At 38.0% G+C, this 24307-nt stretch overlaps 1 protein-coding gene and 1 long non-coding RNA gene across 9 annotated transcripts in view; one reads left to right on the top strand and one right to left on the bottom strand.

Annotated features, from left to right (window-relative positions):
• LOC147581031 (uncharacterized) overlaps nt 1-24307 on the top strand; it is a 372192-nt gene that overhangs the window by 54053 nt on the left and 293832 nt on the right. The gene's annotated exons all lie outside the window — the stretch shown is intronic.
• Nucleotides 15039-24307, bottom strand: part of CD109 (CD109 molecule) — a 178039-nt gene continuing 168770 nt past the window's right edge. For 6 of the 8 annotated variants that reach the window (XM_086707234.1, XM_086707238.1, XM_086707239.1 and 3 more), the window contains one exon: nt 17944-22758. In XM_086707234.1, the coding sequence (XP_086563360.1) occupies nt 22583-22758 (176 nt within the window). In that variant the 3' untranslated portion in view covers nt 17944-22582. Of the gene's footprint in view, nt 15578-17737; nt 17834-17943; nt 22759-24307 lie in introns of those variants that run through there. The other 2 variants (XR_015251325.1, XM_086707237.1) reach the window with 2 other exon arrangements.

Raw genomic sequence — 24307 nt, 5'->3', positions numbered from 1 at the left:
AGGCAAAAAATTTTATTTTACTTGTATGAAGCACTAATTTCATTTCCAATGTTCCAATTATTTGGAATAATTTACAATATTTCCCACTCTGATATCATTCACAAGCTCTGGGGACTAAAGAAGCCAGATATAAATTTGACGAAGAATCCTTCCTGGAAATTAAAGAACATGTATTCAGTACAATAAAAAGAGACCTAGATGGAAAAGAATAAGATCAATTTAAGAGATGTAGGACATGAGAAATTTCAGATAACTTTAAGATAACCTAACAACATATTATTTCATTTAAGAAACATGTATATGATTTCTCCTTTAATTATTCTGATGTAACTAATTTTGTTCATTTGGAAAGTACATAATGGTTAGTACCCTAAGCTACATAGAAAGTGACATGTATATTATAGAAATTCCTCCTTATAAAAAATTTAAATAAGGGACTATAGAATTTGTAACATATGTACTTCATTATGAGTGCCCTGATAGTAGTTTAAATATCTTTATTCTCTCCTTAATATGTGGGATTAGGCGATACATTATTTCTCTCTAGATGAAACCTATAGAAGTAATATACTTTAATATAATTACTACGGAATTGTAACCATGTCAAAGGGAACTTTAAAAGATAAGTATTCTATTTTTTGTATTTCAAAGGCTAATCTTATGATCTTGGTTGAATAGATCTTCTATATTCTGTTGTAATGTTAAGGAGTCTACACGGCTTAAGATAGGGCCATCTCTATGGGTATGAATTCACCAACCCCTTCAATCATCTGCCATATCTCATAACTTTATATAAGGCAAAATGAACACTTAAGATATATTTGAAGGGAAAAGTAATCACAAGGAGAAGCTAAGAGAAAGGTAGAGTGGGACAAGGAAAGAAAAAGCCCCACCCATTTTCTTGAAGAATGTTTAATGGACTATGTTATGCCAATACCTAAAAGAATCCACTGTTTCAGTGAACCTCTACCTTGTCACTTCCCCTGACCACACCGCTTTGATACTACTCATTAATGCATTTTATGGAGCAATTTATCCTAAGTAGTACTACTGCAGGTGCCAACTATAAAGGAAACAAACCCTTATCTAAGCCTCTCTGTCACACCACCTCTCTTAGGATGTCACTCTTGGCTGGCCAAACACTACTGTTACCTAAGCATTTCTGATTGCACATGGAATACATACCTTATGCCAACTTCTGGCCGTATCCTGATTATAAGGTACAATCATAAATTTCTTATCTCCTCTTTATAATTTCAGTTACAGCAGCCTTTATGGAAATGAAGACTAACTGTTCCACTGCCATATTCACATCACCTCGAAAATCCAGAAATCCACCCGGTCCACTAAGCAGATACCCATTGGTTGGTAGTAGGTGGAAGGAAGAAAGGGCAATAGAGTCAATGGACTACACGAGCCCAAATAAAAGTCACAACTAAGAATTTGAAAAGCATTTGAGCCAGGAATTTAGAGGTGGAAACACCAAAGTACAATACTAGATTCAAAAACAAAATCTGAGAAATACACATAAGCCTAACACAGAGATCTCCAGATCACCCTAAAACTGATTATGAAGGGCAGTGGCAGCTAATTCACATCAGTTCTGCATTCCATGTGTTGTCATTCATGCAGATCACACAGGTGTCTTTACTTAACTTGAATTCACCATAAAGCAATTGTTTGGTATTCTGATATTATCCATCCTCCTCACATTTCTTGCTCATGAAAATCAACTTTCTATGATTGTTATTTCTACTAGCTAAAGTTCTTGCCTCACAGATTCATTGTTGGAAACTATAAGGCCAGTCTCTTCTCCTTCAGGAAACAACCCAAAAACAACTAGGAGAATGAGAAACAGAAAGCTAAGCTCTATTTTTTATAAAATTTAGAGACTTGTAATTTCAAAACATAATATGTGAAGATGGGCTGCCAAATGCGTTGAAGGTCAAACAGAGGTATGGGAAGACACCCAGAAAGAAAGTATTTAGCTAACAATCTTAAACAAAATTATCAGAACACAGTTCCCCAGGGCCAGTAGGACACCTTGAGAGGGTATATAGTCTATATCAAGGAGGAACAGGGAAGGTAGAGAACCAGGAATCACTCATATACACCATATTTTTTAAAAGCTTTCAAAAGGTAAGGGAAAATACAGTACATTAGGGCGGTGCTGTGGCTTCCAATCACAGGTGGCTGTGAAGAAATAAAAGCTAAAAGAATTTACCCACACAACCTTGTACCATAAGGAATTTTACTTGTAATAAAAATGTTCTACAAACTTGAAAAAAATCTCCTCTTTCACATGACCTTTATATAATTGTGCAGAAAGAACTCTACTCATTATGGAGAAAAATTAAAAAGGAATAATTAAATTTCCCAAAATTCTACCAAAAAGTGTGTGTGAGACAGAGAGAAAGAGAGGAGGCTGGGGGGAAAATGGCAAAGAATAATCACAAGAAAAATATTTTCATAGAGCAGCTAAAAGCAAATTTTAAGACTTAACAAACTGATTACTTCCGTAAAACAGGAGCTCAAAGCAAAGATGCAAAAGTTCAAGGAAGATCGTCTTCATCAAAATCCCAGACTTTTTTTTCAGAAATAGAAAAATCCATCTTAAAATTCATGTAGAGTCTCAAAGGACCCCAAATAGCCAAAAACAATCTTGAAAAAGAAGAACAAAATTGGAGGCCTCACACTTCCTAATTTCAAAATTTACTCAAAGCTATGGTACTAGAATAAAGACAGACATACAGACAAATAGAATAGAACAGAGAGTCCAGAAATAAAACTTTGCATATATGGTCAAATGATTTTCAATAAATGCTCCAAGACTTGCAATGAGGAAAGGAGTCTTTTCAGCAAGCGGTGTTAGGGAAACTGGGTACTCACATGCAAAAGAATGAAGTTGGACTCTTACCTTACGCCATATACAAAAATTAACTCGAAACAGATCAAAGATTTAAATGTAAGAGCTAAAACTCTTAGAAGAAAATATAAGTGAAAAGCTTCATATCATTGTATTTGGCAATGATGTCTTGGATATGACAGTAAAAGCACAGGCAACAAAAACAAACACCGAAAGTTAAAACTTTTGTGCCTCAAATGACACTATGGAGAGTGTGAAAGGCAACACATAGAATGGGAAAATATTTGCAAGCCATTTAATTGATAGAATATATGAACTCCTACAACTCAACAACAACAACAACAACAACAAAAACCCAGTTAAAAAATGGATATTTGAATTGACGTTTCTCCAAAGATACACAAATGGCCAATAAGCACATGAAAAGATGCTTATTATCACTAGTCCTTAGGAAAATACAAATCAAAACCACAATGTGGTATAACTTTACACCCATTTTGATGGCTATTATCAAATAACAGAAAATAACACGTGCTGTCAAGGAGTGGAAACATTGGAAACTTTGGGCAGTTTTTGATGGGAATGCAAAATGGTGGAGACACTATGGGAAATGACAAGGCAATTTTTCAAAAATTTAAATATTGAATTCTCCTATGACCTAGCAATTCCACCTCTGGGTGTATACCAAAAAAAATCTAAAGCAAGGTCTCAAACAGGTGATTTGTATACCCATGTTCATATTCATAGGAGCATCATTCACAATAGCCAAAATGTGGAAGCAATTCAAGTGTCCATTGATGGCTGAATGGATAAGCAAACTCCAGTATATACAGTAAAATCTTGGATTGCAAGTAACTTGTTCTGCGATGTTCCACAAGATGAGCAGACATTTCTAATAAATTTTAACTTGATAAATGAGCAATGTCTTGTAATACGAGAGTACGTGATGCCGAATGTCACATGACCACAACTGAGACAACTGTTCTTGAAATTTGCTTTGATTTACAAGTGCTTTGGATTACACACGTTTCTAGAATGAATTATGCTCACAAACCAAGGTTTTCCTGTACATTTAATGAAATATTATTTAGCCTGAAAGGGAAATTCTGACACATGGTACAACATGGGTGAACCTTGAAGACATTATGTTAAGTGAAATTAAGTCAGTCACAAAAAGACACCTATATGATGATTACACCTACATGAAGTACCTACAGTAGTCAAATTCACAGAGACAGAAAGTAGATTTGTGATTAGGGGAAGAGGAAAATGGGGAGTTATTTTTTAATGGGTGCAGAGTTTCAGTTAGTAGATGAAAAAAAGTCCTGGAGATGGATGGTGGCAATGATTGCACAATAGTATACATGTATTTAATGCCACTGAAATACATACTCCACAAATGATTGAAATGGTAAATTTTATATATATATTTTTATATATTTCTTATATATATATGTTTTATATATTTACTACAATAAAAATTTAACTATTTATAAATGATAAAAAGCTCAATAATTAAGCAAAAAGGCAGAGAAATCTGTCAATGCCAAGGGCAGAATTTCAAAAATCCTAGGGAATGGATGAGAAAAGGTGGTGACTAGAACACTCAAGAGAACTAAAAATTTCTTTTTCTCATCTCTGCCATTCTCTAGCATCACTGAAGTCCTGGTTTATATTCTTTTGTTTGGGATGACATCCAACTGTCTAGAATCTCTTGGTCTCAGGGGCGCCTGGGTGGCGCAGTCGGTTAAGCGTCCAACTTCAGCCAGGTCACGATCTCGCGGTCCGGGAGTTCGAGCCCCGAGTCAGGCTCTGGGCTGATGGCTCGGAGCCTGGAGCCTGTTTCTGATTCTGTGTCTCCCTCTCTCTCTGCCCCTCCCCTGTTCATGCTCTGTCTCTCTCTGTCCCAAAAATAAATAAAAAAAACGTTGAAAAAAAAATTAAAAAAAAAAGAATCTCTTGGTCTCAGAGATTTGAGAAGGGACATATCAGCTCACCTTTACCCAATCAGCTCTGAAGGCAAAGACATGTTCAGTGAATTTGGCTTCTCACAACATAATTACTTGAATGGGAAGTGAGAGACAGGCAGCACGGACAAAAAAGGGGAAATCACTTTCAGCTGGGAGGGCAATTGCATGAATGTCCACCACAAGTCCATATATATTTAGCTTTACCTACTTTTTCAAATTCCTCTTTTTCTCCCCAACCCCTACTCTTACCACCATCCACTTTCTACAAGGCTTTCACTGGGCTACCCATACGTACCTAAAGTGAAATGTCTGCACTGCAGATGAATTTACCTATCCCCGAACCTCATTCAAGGGTTCTGCCCCACTCTCTATAACTTGAAGAAACTCATTTAGCTAATACAACACTTTTAAGTTAATACATGGTCATCCTGGGATCACCCTATATGCATTTTCAGAGAACTTTTAGATATAATACTTTCTTTCTCCATGCCATTAACAAACATTTTAAGGCAGACACTTTTATAAGCTCCTCAGATCATGCCATGTGGAAAAAGTGACATTGGCAAGCAGGTTTGGATCGGTTATGTTTGACGAGCCATTCGTAAGGATAATTTAGGGCCAAAAATTTATCAGTTTAAAATTATATATCTATATATATCATTTTTCCTCAAAATATCCATTATAGTGCTATATAAATTCCATTACTGTAGTGAAAAAATAAGACTTCAAAGTAGTAAAACATGTATTATTAAATTAACTACAAAAAAATGGTTTCCATAGGAAAAGAAACTAAAGCAATACAAATCTCATAGAGAAAAGACTTCAAGAAAATCAAAGCCAGATGATGAAAGTTGAATACTAAAGAAAGAAAGAATGGTACACAGATGGTTCAAGAGAAGAACAGAATCAGCAAAACAAAATTCAGGAACAGAGAGACCAAGGCTACTGCTCCCAGTTTTTCAGGAAAGCTAATTGGAAAGATGTCTATCCTGAACTACAAAACAACCAGGATACCAATATAACTCAGTGGTTAAGAACGTGGGAGTCATAGTGTTGAGTTCAGATCTCACTTCTGCTCTTTAAGAAGCTATACAAGGGGCGCCTGGGTGGCGCAGTCGGTTAAGCATCCGACTTCAGCCAGGTCACGATCTCGCGGTCCGTGAGTTCGAGCCCCACGTCGGGCTCTGGGCTGATGGCTCAGAGCCTGGAGCCTGTTTCCGATTCTGTGTCTCCCTCTCTCTCTGCCCCTCCCCCGTTCATGCTCTGTCTCTGTCTGTCCCAAAAATAAATAAACGTTGAAAAAAAAAAAAAAAAAAAAAGAAGCTATACAACACTGAGAAATTTTTCAATAAACCTAAACTCATCTATAAACAGGGACAATAGTATTTACTCCAATTAGTCACTGGGTAGATTAAGAGGTAATACATGTAAAGCATTTGCTTTACACCTAGTTAAGTACTAAATAATATTTCAATAAATACTAGCTGTGTCATTTGAAAAGAATATTAACGAGTTGAATATAGGGAGTGACTTCCCAAGTCACATTATTCTTGAGTTGATATTGGAGTGACTTTATCATTAAACTCTAGTTTTTACTTTGGATTGTTCTCCCCAAACAAGAGTAACTTCCATGTATGTGATCACATCGGAACTTAAGGAATTGTGGATAAAATCTCCAAGACTTAATTGAGGTCCATAGGGTTTCATGGAAGTCAGGTGAATGCTACTGAGCAACAGGATGGTGTAGTGGTTAGGAGCACACACTCTGGAACCAAAATGCTAGGATTTGAGTGCAGGCTTTCCGCCTACTTTTATGATATATATTTATCCTCATTTTGTCAGTGTCTTCATCTGTAATATTGCTCCTACCTTATGAGGCATTTGGAAGGATTATTTGACATAAAACATGTAAAGAACTTAGAACAATGCCAGGTACATTGTAAACAAGCAATCAATCTGTTGAAAATAAATGACACATGATGGCCACAGAGAGCTGTCACATAGGAGAGAGAACAGCATGGATATTATGGAAGAGCCACTAAGAATACCATATGATTATTTTCCTTTTTCCTGGGAACACAGGGGTTCAATAATATGTGTTCCTAAGTCATTGTCATCAACACCTTGGTGTTCTTTTCCCATGAGATGAAGTGCACTGAGGAGGAGAAAATGGAACACCTGGATGTCCTGGCTCAATGCCCCTTTGCTTGGAATTGAGATGGCTCACTGCTTTCATGTCTAATTAACAATAGAAAGGACTTTGCCCTTCATTGTATTCAATGAAGAAAGAGAGTAATGACTCCTTGTCCCCTGGCCCATTCTCTCCTTCCCAAGGAGATAAAAAAAGGAATCTCTCTCACACACACACACATACACACTCACACACTCATACACTCACATGCATGCAAACTCCTTTAAAGCACTTATCTTGTCACACCCTCAGGGTTTGGCTACGGGGGTCTTAGAAGAAACATCTGCATCTGTCCCTTCAACCAATGAGCCACACAGCTCAAGATCCCAGAGTCCTTGAAAGAATTCCACTTTCAACACAAAGCAGAAGACCATGCAATTAATATCTAAAATTGCTTAGCACTGTCTTGGGTGGAAAATAAAGAATTATTTAGAAACTTTTTGAGACTGCCCTCTGTCTCTTGGTACCCTGAAACTTCTATCTGATTGCAGAGAATGACCTGGCCAAAGAAGCGGAAACATCCCCATGAGGGGCAGTGTCTAAACAACTTGGACTCAGGAAACCTGTATTTTAGCCCCTGCCCTGACTTTAACCCTATGACATTAGGAATGCCACTTAACCTCTCAGAACCAGTTTTCGGTTTACTCACCTGAAAATGGTTGGGTAAAGGAGTCAATTCTGAGTTGATAATAAACATAGATAAATTATTTATGGTCTTAAATTATTGGTCTTCTCATCCTAGTGATTAATGGATTTGGAAGAAATCTGTCTAGGGAGAAGCTTAGAGGGCAGCTCTCTGTAGCATTTGTGTAGGAAGAGATCCCCACAGCCCCCTTTCCACAGGCCCTATTCTGGGTGTCTGCGGGCACTCCATCACCCTGCAAGGCGGCAACGCACAGGACTCTCACAGAGGGGGAGAACTAGGCTTAGTGATCCTGACATTCAAATTCCTGCTTTCAATGTCTCATCTATTTTTTAAGCTATCACTTCCACATTGGCTTCACAGGGAGGCATGGTTCTCACCTTACAGTTTAAACTCTTTTTTAAATTCGCTTCAGTGCAGCTAAAATAAGGCCAAAATATGTAGAAATCACTAACATCTAAAAGTCAACAGGAAGAGAATGGGCAATTAGATAATCCAATTTACATAGTATAATTCACTCGACTTTAGCCTCCTCCCTGTCTCCTAGGCTTCCTCTGTATGGCAGAGGCCATCTTAATCCCCTCCTATCTGAGAGCATCCTCAAGCATGTCTAAATGCCCCTACGTCCAAACCCAAGAGTGCACTACCCAGGGAAAGGCAAGAATTCCCTCTCCCACTCCTGTTTTCCATCTTCCTGTCTGAGGACCCGCAGCGATCTTCCTCACCAGAAAGTTGTATGACAAACAACAGTCACTTTAGAGAAGGGAAGAAGAGAGCAGGTGAGCCCTGTGGAGGGGAGGTCCCTTCAGTGTAGTATCAAACCCAATAAAGCTCTTTCCTATTACAAAATTCCTAGGCAATTCTCTCAGATGACAGGGGCTTCCTGGATTGTCATGAAACATCTTTATTCAGATAAGCTTGTAGTTCACAATGAAAAAGAACATGTGGGAAAGTCTGGTGCTGTAAGTGAAGAAGGACTTGAGAAGCTCACCAGACAACCAAACCTCTACTAACAAGTCCATTTTGCTTTCTTCTCGGTTATATTTGTTCTTCTCCAAGCTGCGATTACGAAAGGAGAAGCACCAGGAGGAGAAAAAACACTTTGAGCACACAGCAGAAGTCAGCAGAGAAAGACAGTAATAAATATATGTTAGAGGATTAATGGAGACTCTTTGATTCTACTAAGAGATTAAAATTCCACAAACTAGGTCAAACCTGACTTGCTGTAACTTATCCCCTAACCAAAACAGGCTAGAAGAATTATAGTAGAATATGGCAATAGTACCTCTCCGCAAATTTCCAAAGGTTAATGATCTCTTGGGTTTTTAAAATCGGGATTTGCTTTCATAAAGCCAAAAGGCAACTCCCACTCTGGATATATTTTTTACTCTAAAAATAACAAATTATTATGCATAAATTGTATGCCAAACAACAAAATGCATCCTAAAAAGTATATGGTAATAGGAGCAAGCAGAATATCTCAATAACTTCATTATCTGTGCACAAAAAAGAGAAAAAACTCTCTGATCCTATTTCATTTTTAGTTCACAACAGGAATTTTTTTTTTTTTTTAAGTTTATTTATTTATTTATTTTTGAGAGAGAGAGCATGAGCCAGGGAGGTGCAGAGAGAGCGGGGGGCAGAGAATCTGAAGCGGGCTCTGCACGGACAGCAAAGATCATGACCTGAGCCTAAGGCAGATGCCTAACAAACCGAGCCACCCAGGTGCTCCTCACAACAAGAATTTTTAAATTATGAAACAAGTTGGGAGTTTTCTTTGTTCCAATCCTCTTCTGCCCCCTAGTGGTAGCATATTTTATGTAATTTTTATGTAATTTTTTTCCAGCTCACTGAACCATAGACAAAAATTATGTATATTTAAGATGTACAACAGGATGATTTGACTTAATATAGAGAGAGAGAGACTGTGAAATTTTTACCACAATTAATTAGCACATCCATCCATCACCTCACATAGTAACTTTTTTTGTTTTTTTTTGGTTTTTGGTGTGGAGTAAGCACTTAAGATCTACTCTCCTACCAAATTTTAGGTATACAATACATTATTATTAACTATAGCCACTATGCTTTACATTGGGTCCCCAGAACTTATTCATCTCATAACTGAAAGGCTGCCCTTTAACCAGCAACTCTCCATTTTCCCCACCGCCAGCCCCTGGGAACCACCATACCACTCTGGATCTGTGAGTTTGACTTTTTTGCCATTAGGAATATTTGGTTGTTACATTTCTACCGTTAAAGTAACTTTGTACTTTATACCTATTATAAACCTTAAAATCAACTTCATAAACACATTGGACTGTGTGATAAAACTTCATGATAATTTTAGAACTTAATGTGTATATTAATTCACAACAGCATTACCCAAAATATTTTCCCTGAAAAACTCTCAGAGAGAAATATTCTGAGACATGTATGTGATTGTCTGAAAGCTTGGAAAGCAGAGAATATCATATCCTTCTCTTAGAATTCAAAATACACATTACCCTATTAAACACAAATCCTACAACTTTGATACTTTTTGTGATTTCCTAAGCTTTGCCATTAAACACCTTTTCCATATTAGACCTGATGGCATGCTGTAAAATACATTGGGAGGTGTTGGGATATAGGCATTGTTCCCAGCTGTCTGCTCCTGAGCATGGCTAAAAACTTCCTTCTTTGTGATTCTTCTTCCTTTGTCACACTTATTATTCCCTACTGTATCAACTTGAGTTCACCTGAATACTTTCCATCAGGTTGGCAAGGCAATGTATACCATAGTTCCATACCTAGAACTCTCACACACTCTCAAAATCAAATTTTGAAATACTACTCAACAGTAAAAGGGAATGAACGTTGATATGTGCAACCACTTGGATGACCTTAAAGGCATTATGCTGAACAGGAGGGAAAACTCAAAAGGTTACATACTATATGATTCCACTTATATAACATTCTCCAAATTAAAGAGACAGAGAACAGATAAGTGGTTACCAGGGATTAAGGAAAGAGAGGAAGCGTATAAGATTAAAGCTACAGGAAAGAGTTCCTTTGTGGTGATGAAATGGGTCTATATTTTGATTGTAATAGTGGTTATTCACATTTGTAAGGACTAAGAATGGATCTTAGTCCATTCAAGCTGCTGTAACAAAATACCATACATTGGGTAGCTTATAAACAGCAAACATTTATTTTTCACAGTTCTAGAGGCTGGAAAGTCCAAGATCAAGGCATCAGCAGATTTGGTATCTGGTAAAGACACCTGGTTCTTCCTGGTTCACACACAGCTATTTTTCCCTCTATAGCCTCACAAAACTGAAGAGAATAAGGGATCGCTCCAGTCTCTCTGATATGGGCACTGATCTCATTCATAAAGGCTCTGCCCTCCTGACCTAAGCACCTCCCAAAGGCCCCACCTCCTAATAGCATCACCTTGAGGGTTAGGTTTCAACATATGAATTTTGGGGAGACACATTCAGACCACAGCACTATAAAATGCCCTAGAATTCTACATAAAGACATATAAGAAAATAAATGCATGGAAAAAGATTATGAAAATGAAGTAAGGTCTGTAGTCTAACTAATTGTACCATTGTATTGATGTCTCGCTTCATTAGTACACTGTAGTTAGGATGTCCCCATTGGGGAAGCTGAATGAAGGACTTACAAGACCTCTGTGTACTATTTTACAACTTGTGAGTCTATAGTTATCTCAAAATAAAAAGTTTTTTAAAATCAAATCCTATGGTTCATACCAGTGAGTTTGCTATATGAATTCTTTTGGATTTTTCTAAATTACTCTAGACTACAAAAAAAAACCCAAAAAAAACAGAAGTGATCATTATATAGGAATAATTAGGTAATGTGGCATTATTTTTCTTTGCATTGGCAATGTTAAAAGATAAATTGAGGCATATGTTAAATTTTTAACAGTTTATGTGCACAAAAAATCAATTCGAATTGGGCAGCATCCAATCCAACAGAGAGAAAGGAGTTCAGAAGAGTTATACAAAATAAGACTTTTATAGCCAAGAGGGAGTGGGAACAAAGAAATTCTACTAGATAAAAAAGCAGGCTGGTTATTGCAAGGTTATTTTCCTTTAGGGGATGGAGGGGGTGTATCATGCAGATTATCTAACCAGTGCTGACCAGGTAATTCCTGACTGACTAGTTTAAGAGTCCATTGCTTGGAGAGTCAAAACTGTAATTAAATCTCGGTTTGGTGACATGAGGCTTAACATAAGCAACTCCATTTTGGGCCTGTTTGTCTTGTTTTTAATAACAGACAGCTGGATGGTCATAACTATATGTCCTTCCTCTTCACTGGGAATGGAATGAGATATAATGATGCAGAATGGAATCTGTGATGTCTAAATTTGGTGTCTCTCCTGATCTGATGGGTGCCCCCAAATGTGGGAAGACAGTGGCACAAGCGGTGAAAGAATTCACCTGAGGCAGAACAAAGGAAATAGAGGTTTACTGAATACACTGCAAGGGAGCCTGGGCAGGACAGCAGAGGACAGGCTGTCTGCTAGGAGGCAGTGAGTGGGGACTGTTTTTAAAGAGGGAAGGTAAAGAGGTATGGGTGTCGAATGGAATTTTCCCCTTTTTGGTAACTGCATCTCGTTGTAAGTAACCCATTGGTCAGTTAGGGCCTATGCATACTCTGAGGTGGGTCACCTGTTGGGCCTGTGCTCGCTGTGGGCCCTTTCTACATTCCATTGCTCAAGGCTGTTTGTGTAAAAGCAGCCTCTACACAATCTTTGATAAACACACACACACACACACACACACACACACACACACACACACACACACTTAAGCGAGCTTTCTCTTTCTCTAGTCTTTCTTTTTCATCTCAGTAAATGCCTCCCCTCCCTAACGCTCCCCCACTCACCTAGTTGTTAAGGCCAGACTTTTTTAACTCCTCTTTTCCTCACTCCCTACATCCAATCTATATCAAAGTCTTTCTGATAATACTTCCAAAATAACCTCAAGTCTGAATTTTAAAAAAAATACAAAAAGAAATGAGAATTGAAAGGAGACTAGGACAATGCATCTGACAGAGGGGAGAAAAACCAGGAGAGTGTGTAGACATAACAAGTGAAGGAAAAAGAAGATCCAGGAAGGAGAGTGGTCAACATTGTCAGATGTTACTAACACGTCAAGAAGAGAAGGAAGGAAAATGTTCATTAGATGCAAAGGAAGAAGAGAGTTCATCAGTTTATTTAGAGTATCTTCCATACAGTAAGGTCAGGTTTCAGCAGTTTGAAGAATGGATATGAAATCACAAAGTGTAGATAATAAATATAGAAAATTGTATCAAGAAGTTTGGCTGTGACAGGAGAAGAGATAGTCATAGCTGACAGGGACACAGAGTTTTTAATATGTGAAAGCCTCAAGATTTTTAAAAATTCTCCTAACAAGGAGCCATGTTACTATTCTTTCATATATCTTATTTTAATACTCCATAAGTATATTCAGTAATTCACAACCATGATATTCATTATTGAAATTAGTTAAAATTAAGAAAATTAAAACCTTCTTCCTCCTACAGACTTAAGGTTAACTTTTTACTCAGCACTTATAACACATGACTTCAATATCTATAGTGTTTGGGAATCAGCCGAAATTCCCCAAATCCCCATAACTGAAATATATTAAGTCAAATAATGCTTATGCCTAGAACCATTCCATATTTCTCCATCTCCTGCATTTCTTTCTACCTTCTTTCCCCTTTACTTCCTCTATCTCTTGTCCTGTACATTTTATTTATTCATGTGGAAAAGTTCTTAATTTTGCAGGTACTTCAAATTCTATTTTTCAGTTAAATATTTCTGACTATCTACAGTGTTAAAGGTAGCGTCAGGTGCCGTGAGAGATAAAGTATGAGTGTGATATTACACTGTTCCTTATAATTAGTAGCTGTGATATCATCATTTATAAGAAAAATATATGTTTGGCCATCTGAATGACCCTTAGAATTTCTCAAGCGTTGAGAGTGAAAAAGGTGTCTTCTGTTAGGTTGACGAAATGCCCTTTGGTGCACCTAGCCGTGGAGCCTGGTTGCCAGTGCAACCAACCACTGATTAGAGAATTGGGGGAGGAAGGGAGAGGCTGGAGACTGAGTTCAATCTCCAATGGCCAATGATGTAATCAATCACGCCCATGTAGTAAAGCCTCCATAAACCCCCAAAAGAATGAGGTTGTGAGAGCCTGCAGGTTGGGGAACACACGCAGGTACCGGAGAATGACCCGCCTGCAGAGAACGTGACAGCTTCACACTGGCTCCCTGCATCTCTTCCATCTGGCTCTTGCAGACTTTTATAATAAACCTTTTATAACAAACTGGTAATCTTGTAAGTAAACAGATTTTCTGAGTGGTGAGCCTCTCTAATTAAACCCAAGAAGGGAGCTATGGGAGCCTCCAATTTGTAGCCTGTCAGAAGCACAGGTAACAGCCTAAGCTTAGACTGGCTACTGTCATCTGAAGGGCAGGGACAGTCTTGTAGGGCTGAACCCTTAACGTGGAATCTGATGCTATTTCTGGGTACTGTCAGAACTGAACTGAGTTCTGGACACCCAGCTAGGGTCCCAGAATTGCTGGGTGGTGTGGAGAAACCCCTGACACGCATGTTAGAATTGGTGACCAGAACACTTGTATCTAAACAAATTCACTGAGATTCTGGAGGAAATCAGGCAATGAATGGCCCTGAAAAATAAGTAATACTGTCTTTATTCTCCCCAAATTTAATTTTTTGGTATCTACTATATTGAGTATCTACTGTTTGCCAAACTGTATAAAGCTAAAAATTAAAAAACTAAGTAAGGCATAATCCCTACCCTTCAAGGAACCTGCTTCTCATTACTTCTGATATGTGGAACAGAGAAAAGACTAAGGCAAGGAGGTGATATTAGAAATGAGCATAGGACTTTCCAAAGGTACTGGGAAAAATGCCACAAAATTTTAGTTTTAAATTTCCCAAGAACAAAGAGACTCTTAAAAACTGAGAAGAAACTGAGGGTTGATGGGGGGTGGGAGGGAGAGGTGGGTGGGTGATGGGTATTGAGGAGGGCACCTTTTGGGATGAGCACTGGGTGTTGTATGGAAACCAATTTGACAATAAATCTCATATATTGAAAAAATAAATAAATAAATAAATTTCCCAAGAACAGAGGAAAAATCCTTTCCAGTATGTTTCCTTAAAATAAAAGCAAAAAATTAAAACCTTCAAACCATGAGCTTTTACTTGTCTAATTTACCAAATTATCTTATATGCCTAAATAACTCCTCCTGTTCTTTCATATCTGTTGACCTAAGAAAACAAAATGTGTAAGTTGCAGAGAAAAAAAAACTACTAAAACTGGAAAATGAAAGTCTTTATGAAAAAAAAATGTCCATTGTCACTAGTTTGGAATGCCAGGAACTTTAGTGCATAATTCTATTATTATTTTGTTGTTGTTGTTGTTGTTGTTTATAAATCTACTGTTCAGACCCTACAAAGCACACCGAGTGCATCAGATAGCATTTATCATAAATATGGTGATAGAGATAGATGAGAGAGATATCATATATACATAGAGAGTCTATGGTAGGGGTAAACTAAGGTTTACAGTGCAGTAGGTGAATCAAGGCCAACAACAATAAAAGGAATTAGTTTATGGTGCAGGACAATATAAATGTTAAATGGTGCAATGCAGACCCTAAATCAGGAATGGCAAATTTCCAGGTCACGTGCCACCACCTGACCCTGCTTCCTCCATGTAGACGTTCACAGCTGATTCTAGGTCTTGTTCCCATGGGGTTCAGACGTGGCCTCAAAATCCCTGGTAGAATCCCTCCAGGCAGTCATTTCCAAACAATTGCAGCTGGTATTCATAAGGAAATCTATTGGCCATCACTGCTAAAAGGGTTTATAAAGAAAATAGTAAGTTAGCCTAGAATGAATGAATGGCAATCCCAGTCCTCCCACCTGTGAGTGAAAGCATGGAGGGAGAAATGCCAAGAGCAGAGTATAAATAAAGGGGGCTTAACATCAGCACTGAGCCCACAGGACAGGGAGCAGGAGCTGGGAAAGCCATCAACATGGTAGAATCCAAACTCAAGGTAAAGTGGTGGGTTAATTCATCCCACAATATTGATTTAGTGCCTGCTACTCACCAGGCAGAAGTCCCAGTTTTGTTCTTAAGAAGTTGTGGAGGGGAAAAGAAAAGCTGTAGAACGTGTGTAAGGCACTTAACCTCCCTAGGTCTCCATAAAATTGGGCAGCCATATTAGTCTAAGACTGCTGTAACAAAGTATCACAAACTGGGTGGCTGAAAACAAGACAAATTTATTGTCTCACAGTTCTGGACACTGGAAGTCTGAAATCAAGGCGTTGGCAGAGCCATGCCCACCTGAAATCCTTCTTTGCCCCTTTCTAGATTTTAATGGTTTGCTGGCAATCTTGGGCATTCCTTGGCTTGCAGCTGCGTAAGTCCAATCTCTGCCTTTGTTGTTGTCACATGGCATTCTCCCAGTGCGTCTCTGTCTTCACTTGACCAGTCATACTGGCATAGGAACTTATAATGACACCAGTCATCCTGGCATAGGAACTCTCTCTAATCTAGTGTGACCTCATCTTAATTAAATCTGCTACAATACTATTTCTAAATAAGGTCACATTTGGAGGTACTGAGGGTTAGGACTTCAAAAATTCAATCTATAACAACAGTGAAAGTAGAAAACCTCTTAACTTACCATTTTAAACACTCGATGCAAAATAATAATAATAATAATAATAATAATAGTAGTTACTGTACATTTTAAAAAGTATCAGCCATTAGTGATTGTCAGCCTCTGCCAAACCCCTGTCGGGACCATGTGGTCACCACCTTCTGGAATAAGGATGTTCTCTTTAATTCCTCCTGATAGTGTACCAAAATCTACCCACTTGTAACAATTCTGCAGTGTGAGCTTGCAGATGACAGCCTTTCAGATATTTAAAGAAAGTGTTGAGACCACATTGTTTCTTTCGCCAGCTGAGCATCCCCACACCCTGTGATCTTTCATCATGACACCATTAGGGCCACTTTAGGACTCCGAGTGGTCTTACTTTCTTAAACTGTGACATTAGTACTGGGCACAACACCCTGAAACAGGCAGGCTACCCTAGAACTAATACCTCCCTTGTTGAACAACTGGAGGCATTGGCTCTCTTGTCACTGACTCACACTTTGCCTGACCACCAACTCTTGTTCGTGTATTCTGCCACTTAAAGTCTCCCTCATCCTGAATTCATACAGTTGTCTGACCTTTTAGATCACTGGGATAACATGGACGAGAATAAAAGCCAACTACCAATCAGAGTGGAGAATCGTCCAAAGGGTTTTTATCACCCCTCCGCTCAAGGGACATGACCCAGTGGCAGAACAGGCAGAGAAGAGAAAGCTTTGGCCCACCACTCACATGAGACCAAGAGAAAACTGAGGGCAGAAGAGAAGACTTAGTATTTGCAGCACTCTAAGAGGAAAAGTGAAGAAGGTGGGAGCTTCAGGATGGAGAACAGAGATAGAAGCAGGAGGGGGAGGAGGGAAAGGGCCTAGAGAAAGCTGTGGGAATCCACCCACTGCTCTCTGCTGGCATGGGAAATTCCCTTGTGGGGACATTGCAAAAGTCTAGGGGTGACACCTCATGTGCCTGTGCAGCATGACTAGTTCAAGGGGCACAATACCCTATCTCTGAATCTCCTTAATCTGGATTTATTATTAGTGGCCTCAAATAAATTGTTACTTGAAACTTCTTCAAGGTCCATTTGTAGATCACCTTAGCAGAAATGATGACCCAAGCAGAAGCAGAAAGGAAAAGAGAATCCAACAACCCCCAAGCCAACCCCACCTCTGGTCCATTGTGAGAATCAGAGACAATATCAGAATCAAAGGTACCCACCAGAGACAACAAGTAAGCTGCACAACAATCCATGACTCCATTTTCCTGTGTACACAAACTGCATTCTATATCTATATAACTTCCACAAGCTGAGTGAGTTCGCACTTCATGGTTTTTATTGGCGTATATCTCTTACCTCTCCACAGACCCCAATCCAGCCCGACAGCAAAGCATCAGGAGGGAGGTGAAGCAGGTTGGTGGCTGTTCCCATCACCTCACTCACGTCAAACTCCTGTAACACAATAAACCCACTCTCCGACATCCCACTTCTCATAGTTAAGTAGGTTTAAGTAAAGGAGATATGCTATAGACATGATTTAAAATAAACAAAAAGAACACTGATAACAAACAGATGGGAATTTTTATTGATAAACCATGATTTCCTACTGGATACATAAAAGAATACAATTAACAATAACACAACATTCTAACATGTAAAATTTAAACCTTCAGAATCACTTTGATCAACATATGATGCTTCAATTTCTGGGAAAATAATGTTTTCTTTCAAAAGTATTCTTCTCATATGCAAAAGAGCTTCTTAAAATAGGGGACTTATGAATAAAATTTTGTAAAGCTTCCTGTGTAGAAAACAAGTGGACTCTACCACATCAGCTGCACCCTCCTAAAAATCCAAAACAGAAAGCCTTGAAGGGTTAAAATAGAGCCACATTCTACCCAAGCTACCAAAGATGAACCTTAAAGATCCACAAGTGGAACATGGCACTACCCCCTACCATTAATTCAATACAATAGGCAGAAGAATTATAAATCGTAGCCTCATGACAACATGAGATAAAATTACTCTGAAAACATGAAGCAACATGTGTGTCAATATCATCCATCCCTACTACAGAGATACCCACATATTAATGTGTAAGTGTCCTTTGAAAGGAAAAGTTCAGAAATCATCTACAAAATTTCTAGCTTCCTGGATTACAATAACTGAAGTGAAAATGGCATTTTATGGAATGATGCAGTGTGGCACTGTCTTTTGAGGAAGCTTACGAAAACACAACTCACAGGCTAGAAATAGTTTTGAAACAAGCCTACTCTCACTAATACATACTTATTTAAAAATGTGTACTTACTGGGGCACCTGGCCGGCTCAGTTGGTAGAGCATGCAAGTCTTGATCTCAAGGTCATGAGTGCAAATCCCACGTTGGGGGTAAAGATTTCTTTTAAAAAAATAAAGTTTCTTTTAAAAAATGCATATTTACTGCTTGGTTTCTGGAAGAAAGTAGGATAAAAGTCCTCTATTTAAAGTAGTGATAAAAATAATTGCACCTCAAACTATCCCCTATGTAACTTAAGATATTTACTATTAACATAAATATCATTTGAATACATGCTATGAAATTTTTAAGCCTTTAAAAGTGCTATGCTTTACTGGAGTTTGAAAACAAAGAAAAATGAGGAATATACTCTTCTAACAGAAGCCTCTACTGAGGGTAGAATAAACTCTAAAGCTGACCCAGGAGCAAGTCCACCTACTATAAGTGTCTCAGACTTCTAATGTGCAAGAAAATGATGCCTCCAAGAATATATAGTGGCATCTGGACCCATAGTAGCCACTTGGCAAACTCAAAATAAGTACTGTCTTTATGTTAAGAAAGGAGGTATTTACAATATATTTCTATAGAAATCAGTATGAAACTTCAATAAAGCAAATGAGAAAAAAATAAGGCTATTACAAAAAATTCCAGATTATATGCTAGCAGGTTAATAAAATAGCTTGTTCTAAAAATGACCAAAAAAAAAAAAATGGTAGCTCCAATTTTCTTTAAATGTCATAGGACAGCCAGAAATGTTGACTTAAATAATTGAATTATATCAAAGATAATTGGTATTATATTACCAGACTATTTATAACTATATTTTACATAAACAGAAATTAAGGCTAAATATAATTTAAAAAAATAACTATACCCAGGTTCAAAAGAGTGGGAGCAGGGAGAATTATGCTATCTATAACTCTGAAAATCCCCACATGTAGGATATGATATTGCATATTTAAGTAACAAGTTGTTAGGTAATAGATGTATATCTGGATTTTATATAAGCACAACACTCCTCAGATTATACTATACCCAAAATACTAAACCAAATATACTATTGTCAAAGTATTTTGAAAAACATAAAGTATAATAGAACAATTAAAAAAAAAAAAAAAGCACTTTGTTGACCAGGCAATTTTTTCTGAACTCATCGATATAGCAAACAAATTATTAGTTGCCTTAATTTCTTTTTAGAATTATAACTAAAGGTGACAGAATGGTAAGACCCAATATAAAAGTGCTGTTCTGCCTTTAAATTGTTTGGCTACTAGTTATTCAGTCTCTGGAACCACTGGTCAGTCAAAACTGACAGTGACCTACACCGCTGTCATAATAAGGTTCCCCCTCAGTGAAAGAGAAGGGGCAATTTTAAATTAGTTCTTATTAGGAAATGTAATTGATGGCATTCTAAATGGAAGAATCTCACCATAAGCAAACTTAAAGGTAAAATGAGGTTTTTTAAATATTATTCTTCATAGCATATGAAGAAAAGAAAATAGTCTATACATTTAATTATTACTACTACAGGTCCTCCTTTTCCCTTACTCCTGTGGCTTTTTAATCACTTTTAATCCAACCCCACTGCTTGTAACAAAGTCAGTTCTCTAAAAAAGATATGAAGGAGGATGGAGACAAGGCATTACCACAGCCCCATGCCCCATGAAGCACAGCTGACTTTCTCCTCCTCCTCCTCATTCTCCTCCTTCACTTTTAATAAATTTATAATAAAAGAGATGCATTACAAGAACAGTTACAAGATGACTTTTTAATCTGAAAATCTGAAGTGCTTCACAAAAAAAGTATTCAAGTTCTAGTTTTTAAATGAGGAAATGTGGCCTAAAAAAGATACAAACTGTCTTCTATTGGCCTTTCCATTCTAGTCTTTCCCAATATACTATACTAGAAGTTCAGTACAACTTATTTACTGAAGCATATAAGGTACTGGTGGTCAGTATAAGAGTCAGTATAAGAGTCCTGGGCAAGGCAAGGGAGGAGGATATCCTTTGCCAACACCCTCCCCCAACCTCTTCAGAAGATACTGTCATCTTTAAAGATGTCCTAGGATATAAAGACAGAAAACACCATACAGGAAGGCCCAAACATAACAAATGTCTTTTTTAGATCAGACTGTTTCAAAGGTGTAACAGAACTACAAGCTTTTATCCATTTAAAAGGAAATACAAGAAGATTATTTATTTGATATTTAACTTCCACCCTCTCCATAGACCACTCTCTGAGGATCATTTTCTACATATAAGTTTTAAGCTTCAAAACAGTGAATTTTGGTAACTCCTACCTTTGTATCCAAAATATCCAAAAGGAATATATGAACATCCACTCCCCTATAATTTCTTGAACACCGACTACAATTTCTTAAAATTCACTAAGATTAAAAAAAAGTTTGAAAAATTAACTTTAAAAGATATATTTGCATACTTTATTTTCGATGGATTTATTTTTAGACAGTTGAAAATGTAGTAATGCAGACTTTTGAAGCCCATGGCAATTATTTTTCTCAGGTTCACTTGAGAGAAATGCCATGGAATTAAGGAGCAAAAGTAAACCATTTCTTAGATTTAGAAGAGATCTTTATTTTTTATATATATCTAAAATATTTCAATATATTTAGAAGGAAAAATGAAAGGAAGAAGGAAGGAAAGGAAGAAAGAAGGAAGCGAGAAAGGAGAAAAAGAAAAAAAAGAAAGGAAAAAAAGGAGGGAGGTGGAAAGAAAGAAATTTTCTTTAAAATTTTCACCCAGATAAATGAATATTATCTTTCAGAATACAGGGTAATCAATTATCCAGGTGCTCAAAGTTCAAAAATCTTAAAGATTCACATAAACATTACATGTCACTAGACAGCTGGCCGGCCGTCTGACACTCAGACACCTGAATCTAGAAGAGCTTCTACAGGACCCTGGGCAACACCTGACCATACTTGAGGTCAACAGTCATGTTCACCTCTCTTGTCCTTTGTCAAGCCCCAGCTTCTTTCCCAGACCACAGGGAGGCCAGCCTGCTGCGTCTCATACAGGATCTTGTTGTACCCTGGCTAATTATGCCCCATTACTAACAGAGCTGTGTCTTCTAGTCTAGGATCTTCTAGTCTAGATCACCGAGGGCACATACTGCTATGCCCTCTGACTCTCATCCCTGAAACAGACCCAGTGTGGGAGGCTGAGGAAGTGAGAGGGAGGGCTGTGCACCCAGAACCCCTTGGAGCAGTTTCTGTACACTCCTCAAGCTCTGAACCAGACTGCAAAGCACAGGAAAACACATTCTCTCTCTCCTTCTCTCCAGAAGGAAAAAAGGAAGGGTAAAGGTTGGGGGATGAGATTACAACCGGAGTGAAAAAACATCACTTTTCTTAAAAAGAAAAATTCTGCCCCCCTACATTTTAAAAAGAAAGGAGTGATATCCAATCAAAAAGGATATACCGGGACCACTGGGGGTGGAGTGGGCAGAGGGTAGAGTGGATGCTGGACGGGAACGGAGAAAGCTCCTCTTTCTGGTTGTTTTCTCCCAGTTCCCAGACATCTGTCTTTAATGCAAAAGCCAACACTGGTGTACAATAATGCTTAAGAACCTAGCATTTCCTCTAGAAAATAAAAAGAATAATCTAAAATAACACATTTATTCTGGAGAAGACAACACCTCCATGAAAAACTCCTTAACTATTTTTAAGAGGGGGAAATAAAGACATACAACTGCAATAACTCTGATTTTTTGTTCTACACAGAAGTCAAATGAAGACGTCTGTGCAGCTATACATACTAGGACCTACTGTGCACCATCCCCCCCAACCCCATAAAAAGAAAAAATTATTTTTCAAAAATAGTCAGAAGCAATACTTGATCACGAAAACAAGACAATCATATGTGATTGGAAATGTCAATGTTACATGGAGTCCTTAAAGAACAAATCACAGCCACTGGTGCAAAGAAAACAGAAGCGTGAGACAGAGCACAAAAACTTCTGAAGGGCGACAAAGGGAGGCCGCAGCTCCGCTCTCACAAGGACCGCATCCGCGAATGTCCCCACAGAGGTCACAAGAAGACAGCTTCGCTTCGGAGTTGTAACTCCTCACCGCTCGTCTCCCTGTGCAGAGGCAGACATCAGTTTACACAGATCCCTTGTTTAGAAACATTTACTCTGCCAAAACTTAAGAGCACTTCGATACACTGTCCTGAGTTTTCCATTCTTCGCATAATTTTATTTTCTTTACAAGAAACAACTGAAATGCTAAGGAGGGGCCCAAACTGCTAACCAAATCCAAGAGAGAAACAATGCCTTCCGTGCACTGTGTCCACCACCAGCAGCTGGCCAGCACGGAGACAGAAAACAGACTGCAGCTGCACGTCATGATCCCAAGTACACTTGACTCTCTTACTGGAACAGGGAAGACTTTAAACTGAGAATTGTTTAACCTCCAGGAGACTTTATTTTAGGGTGTCATTTTCTATGCATTCAAGCGAAGCTCTAATCATTAGGACTACTGAAAAGAGATTTACCGTGGGCTTCACTGAAAAACACAAACAGATGAAGAGAAGCCTGCCTAGGTAATGCATTTCAATGTTTTAAAATGTTGACCTTAGGGGCGCCTGGCTGGCTCAGTCAGTAGAGCATGTGACTCTTGATCTCAGAGTTGTGAGGTTAAGCCCCACATTGGGTGTAGAGATTACTTAAAAATAACATTTGAAAATAAATAAATAAAACATTGAGCATATAGTATCTAGAAACTATTCAACTTGGGTAAAGTTTATAGTACAAGCTAATATTAACAGAAAAAAACTAAAGTTCCTACAGCACTAAAGTAAACTTACTATACAACATAAATGATTTTTATTTTTATCGTTTTTAAAACCACGTTCCATTTTTAAATTTATTCATGATTTTTTAATACTGTTACATTTTTAATGTTTTTAATATTGTATATTTTTAATTTTAGGTTCTTCAAAAATGGGATGGTAGGTTTCTATTATTTCTGACCTTTCCCATATTTTCACTTGAGAATGTCACCCTCATAAATAAGTTGCCTTTCACAAAAAACTGTACATAGACCGAATGTTTTTTGTTTCTTAAATGTTTGAAATATTCTCCATTCACTGAAGAAACATCCATTGGAGAATTTTGCAACGACTTTAAATTACAAAGTTGGGTAACTAGGCACAACCATTGAATCTCAGCAGTGGATCCCACCTTCCCACCAGAAAAGAAGTACTGCCATCAGTGTCTCCCCAGAATGTCCCACAAGAACCTGGGCAAACGCTCTTCCCCAACTCTACCAGGGGGTGAAAGATGAGAAGAACCGGCTTGTTGACTTAGAAGGAAAAAGAACTGGTGTTCTTAACCATAGTCTTCAATGATACTCCACTGAACACTACTAATGATGTGAACAAGTTCATTTGACGTTAGAGTGTAATTATCTACAAGTACTTAACACGTGAAAATGTCCACAAATCTCATGCGTTCTAAGGATTCTGAGCCATCAGGAGGGCTCACTCAGAATAAGACTTATTACAATTACAGAGATCACACACTCACAAAACGTCACTCTGTGACTGGGTGTAGAGTAGCCCTAACTAACCCGGGTGATCTACAAACCAGATCTCTACTTTCATGTCCTACACTTTCAACATTTTCTAAA

This window comes from Puma concolor, chromosome B2, assembly GCF_028749965.1.
Source record: "Puma concolor isolate L17-30 chromosome B2, mPumCon1.1.hap2, whole genome shotgun sequence".
Taxonomy (NCBI): domain Eukaryota; kingdom Metazoa; phylum Chordata; class Mammalia; order Carnivora; family Felidae; genus Puma; species Puma concolor.
Note: the sequence above shows the minus strand (reverse complement) of the source record. Positions and strands in the feature narration are given on the sequence as shown.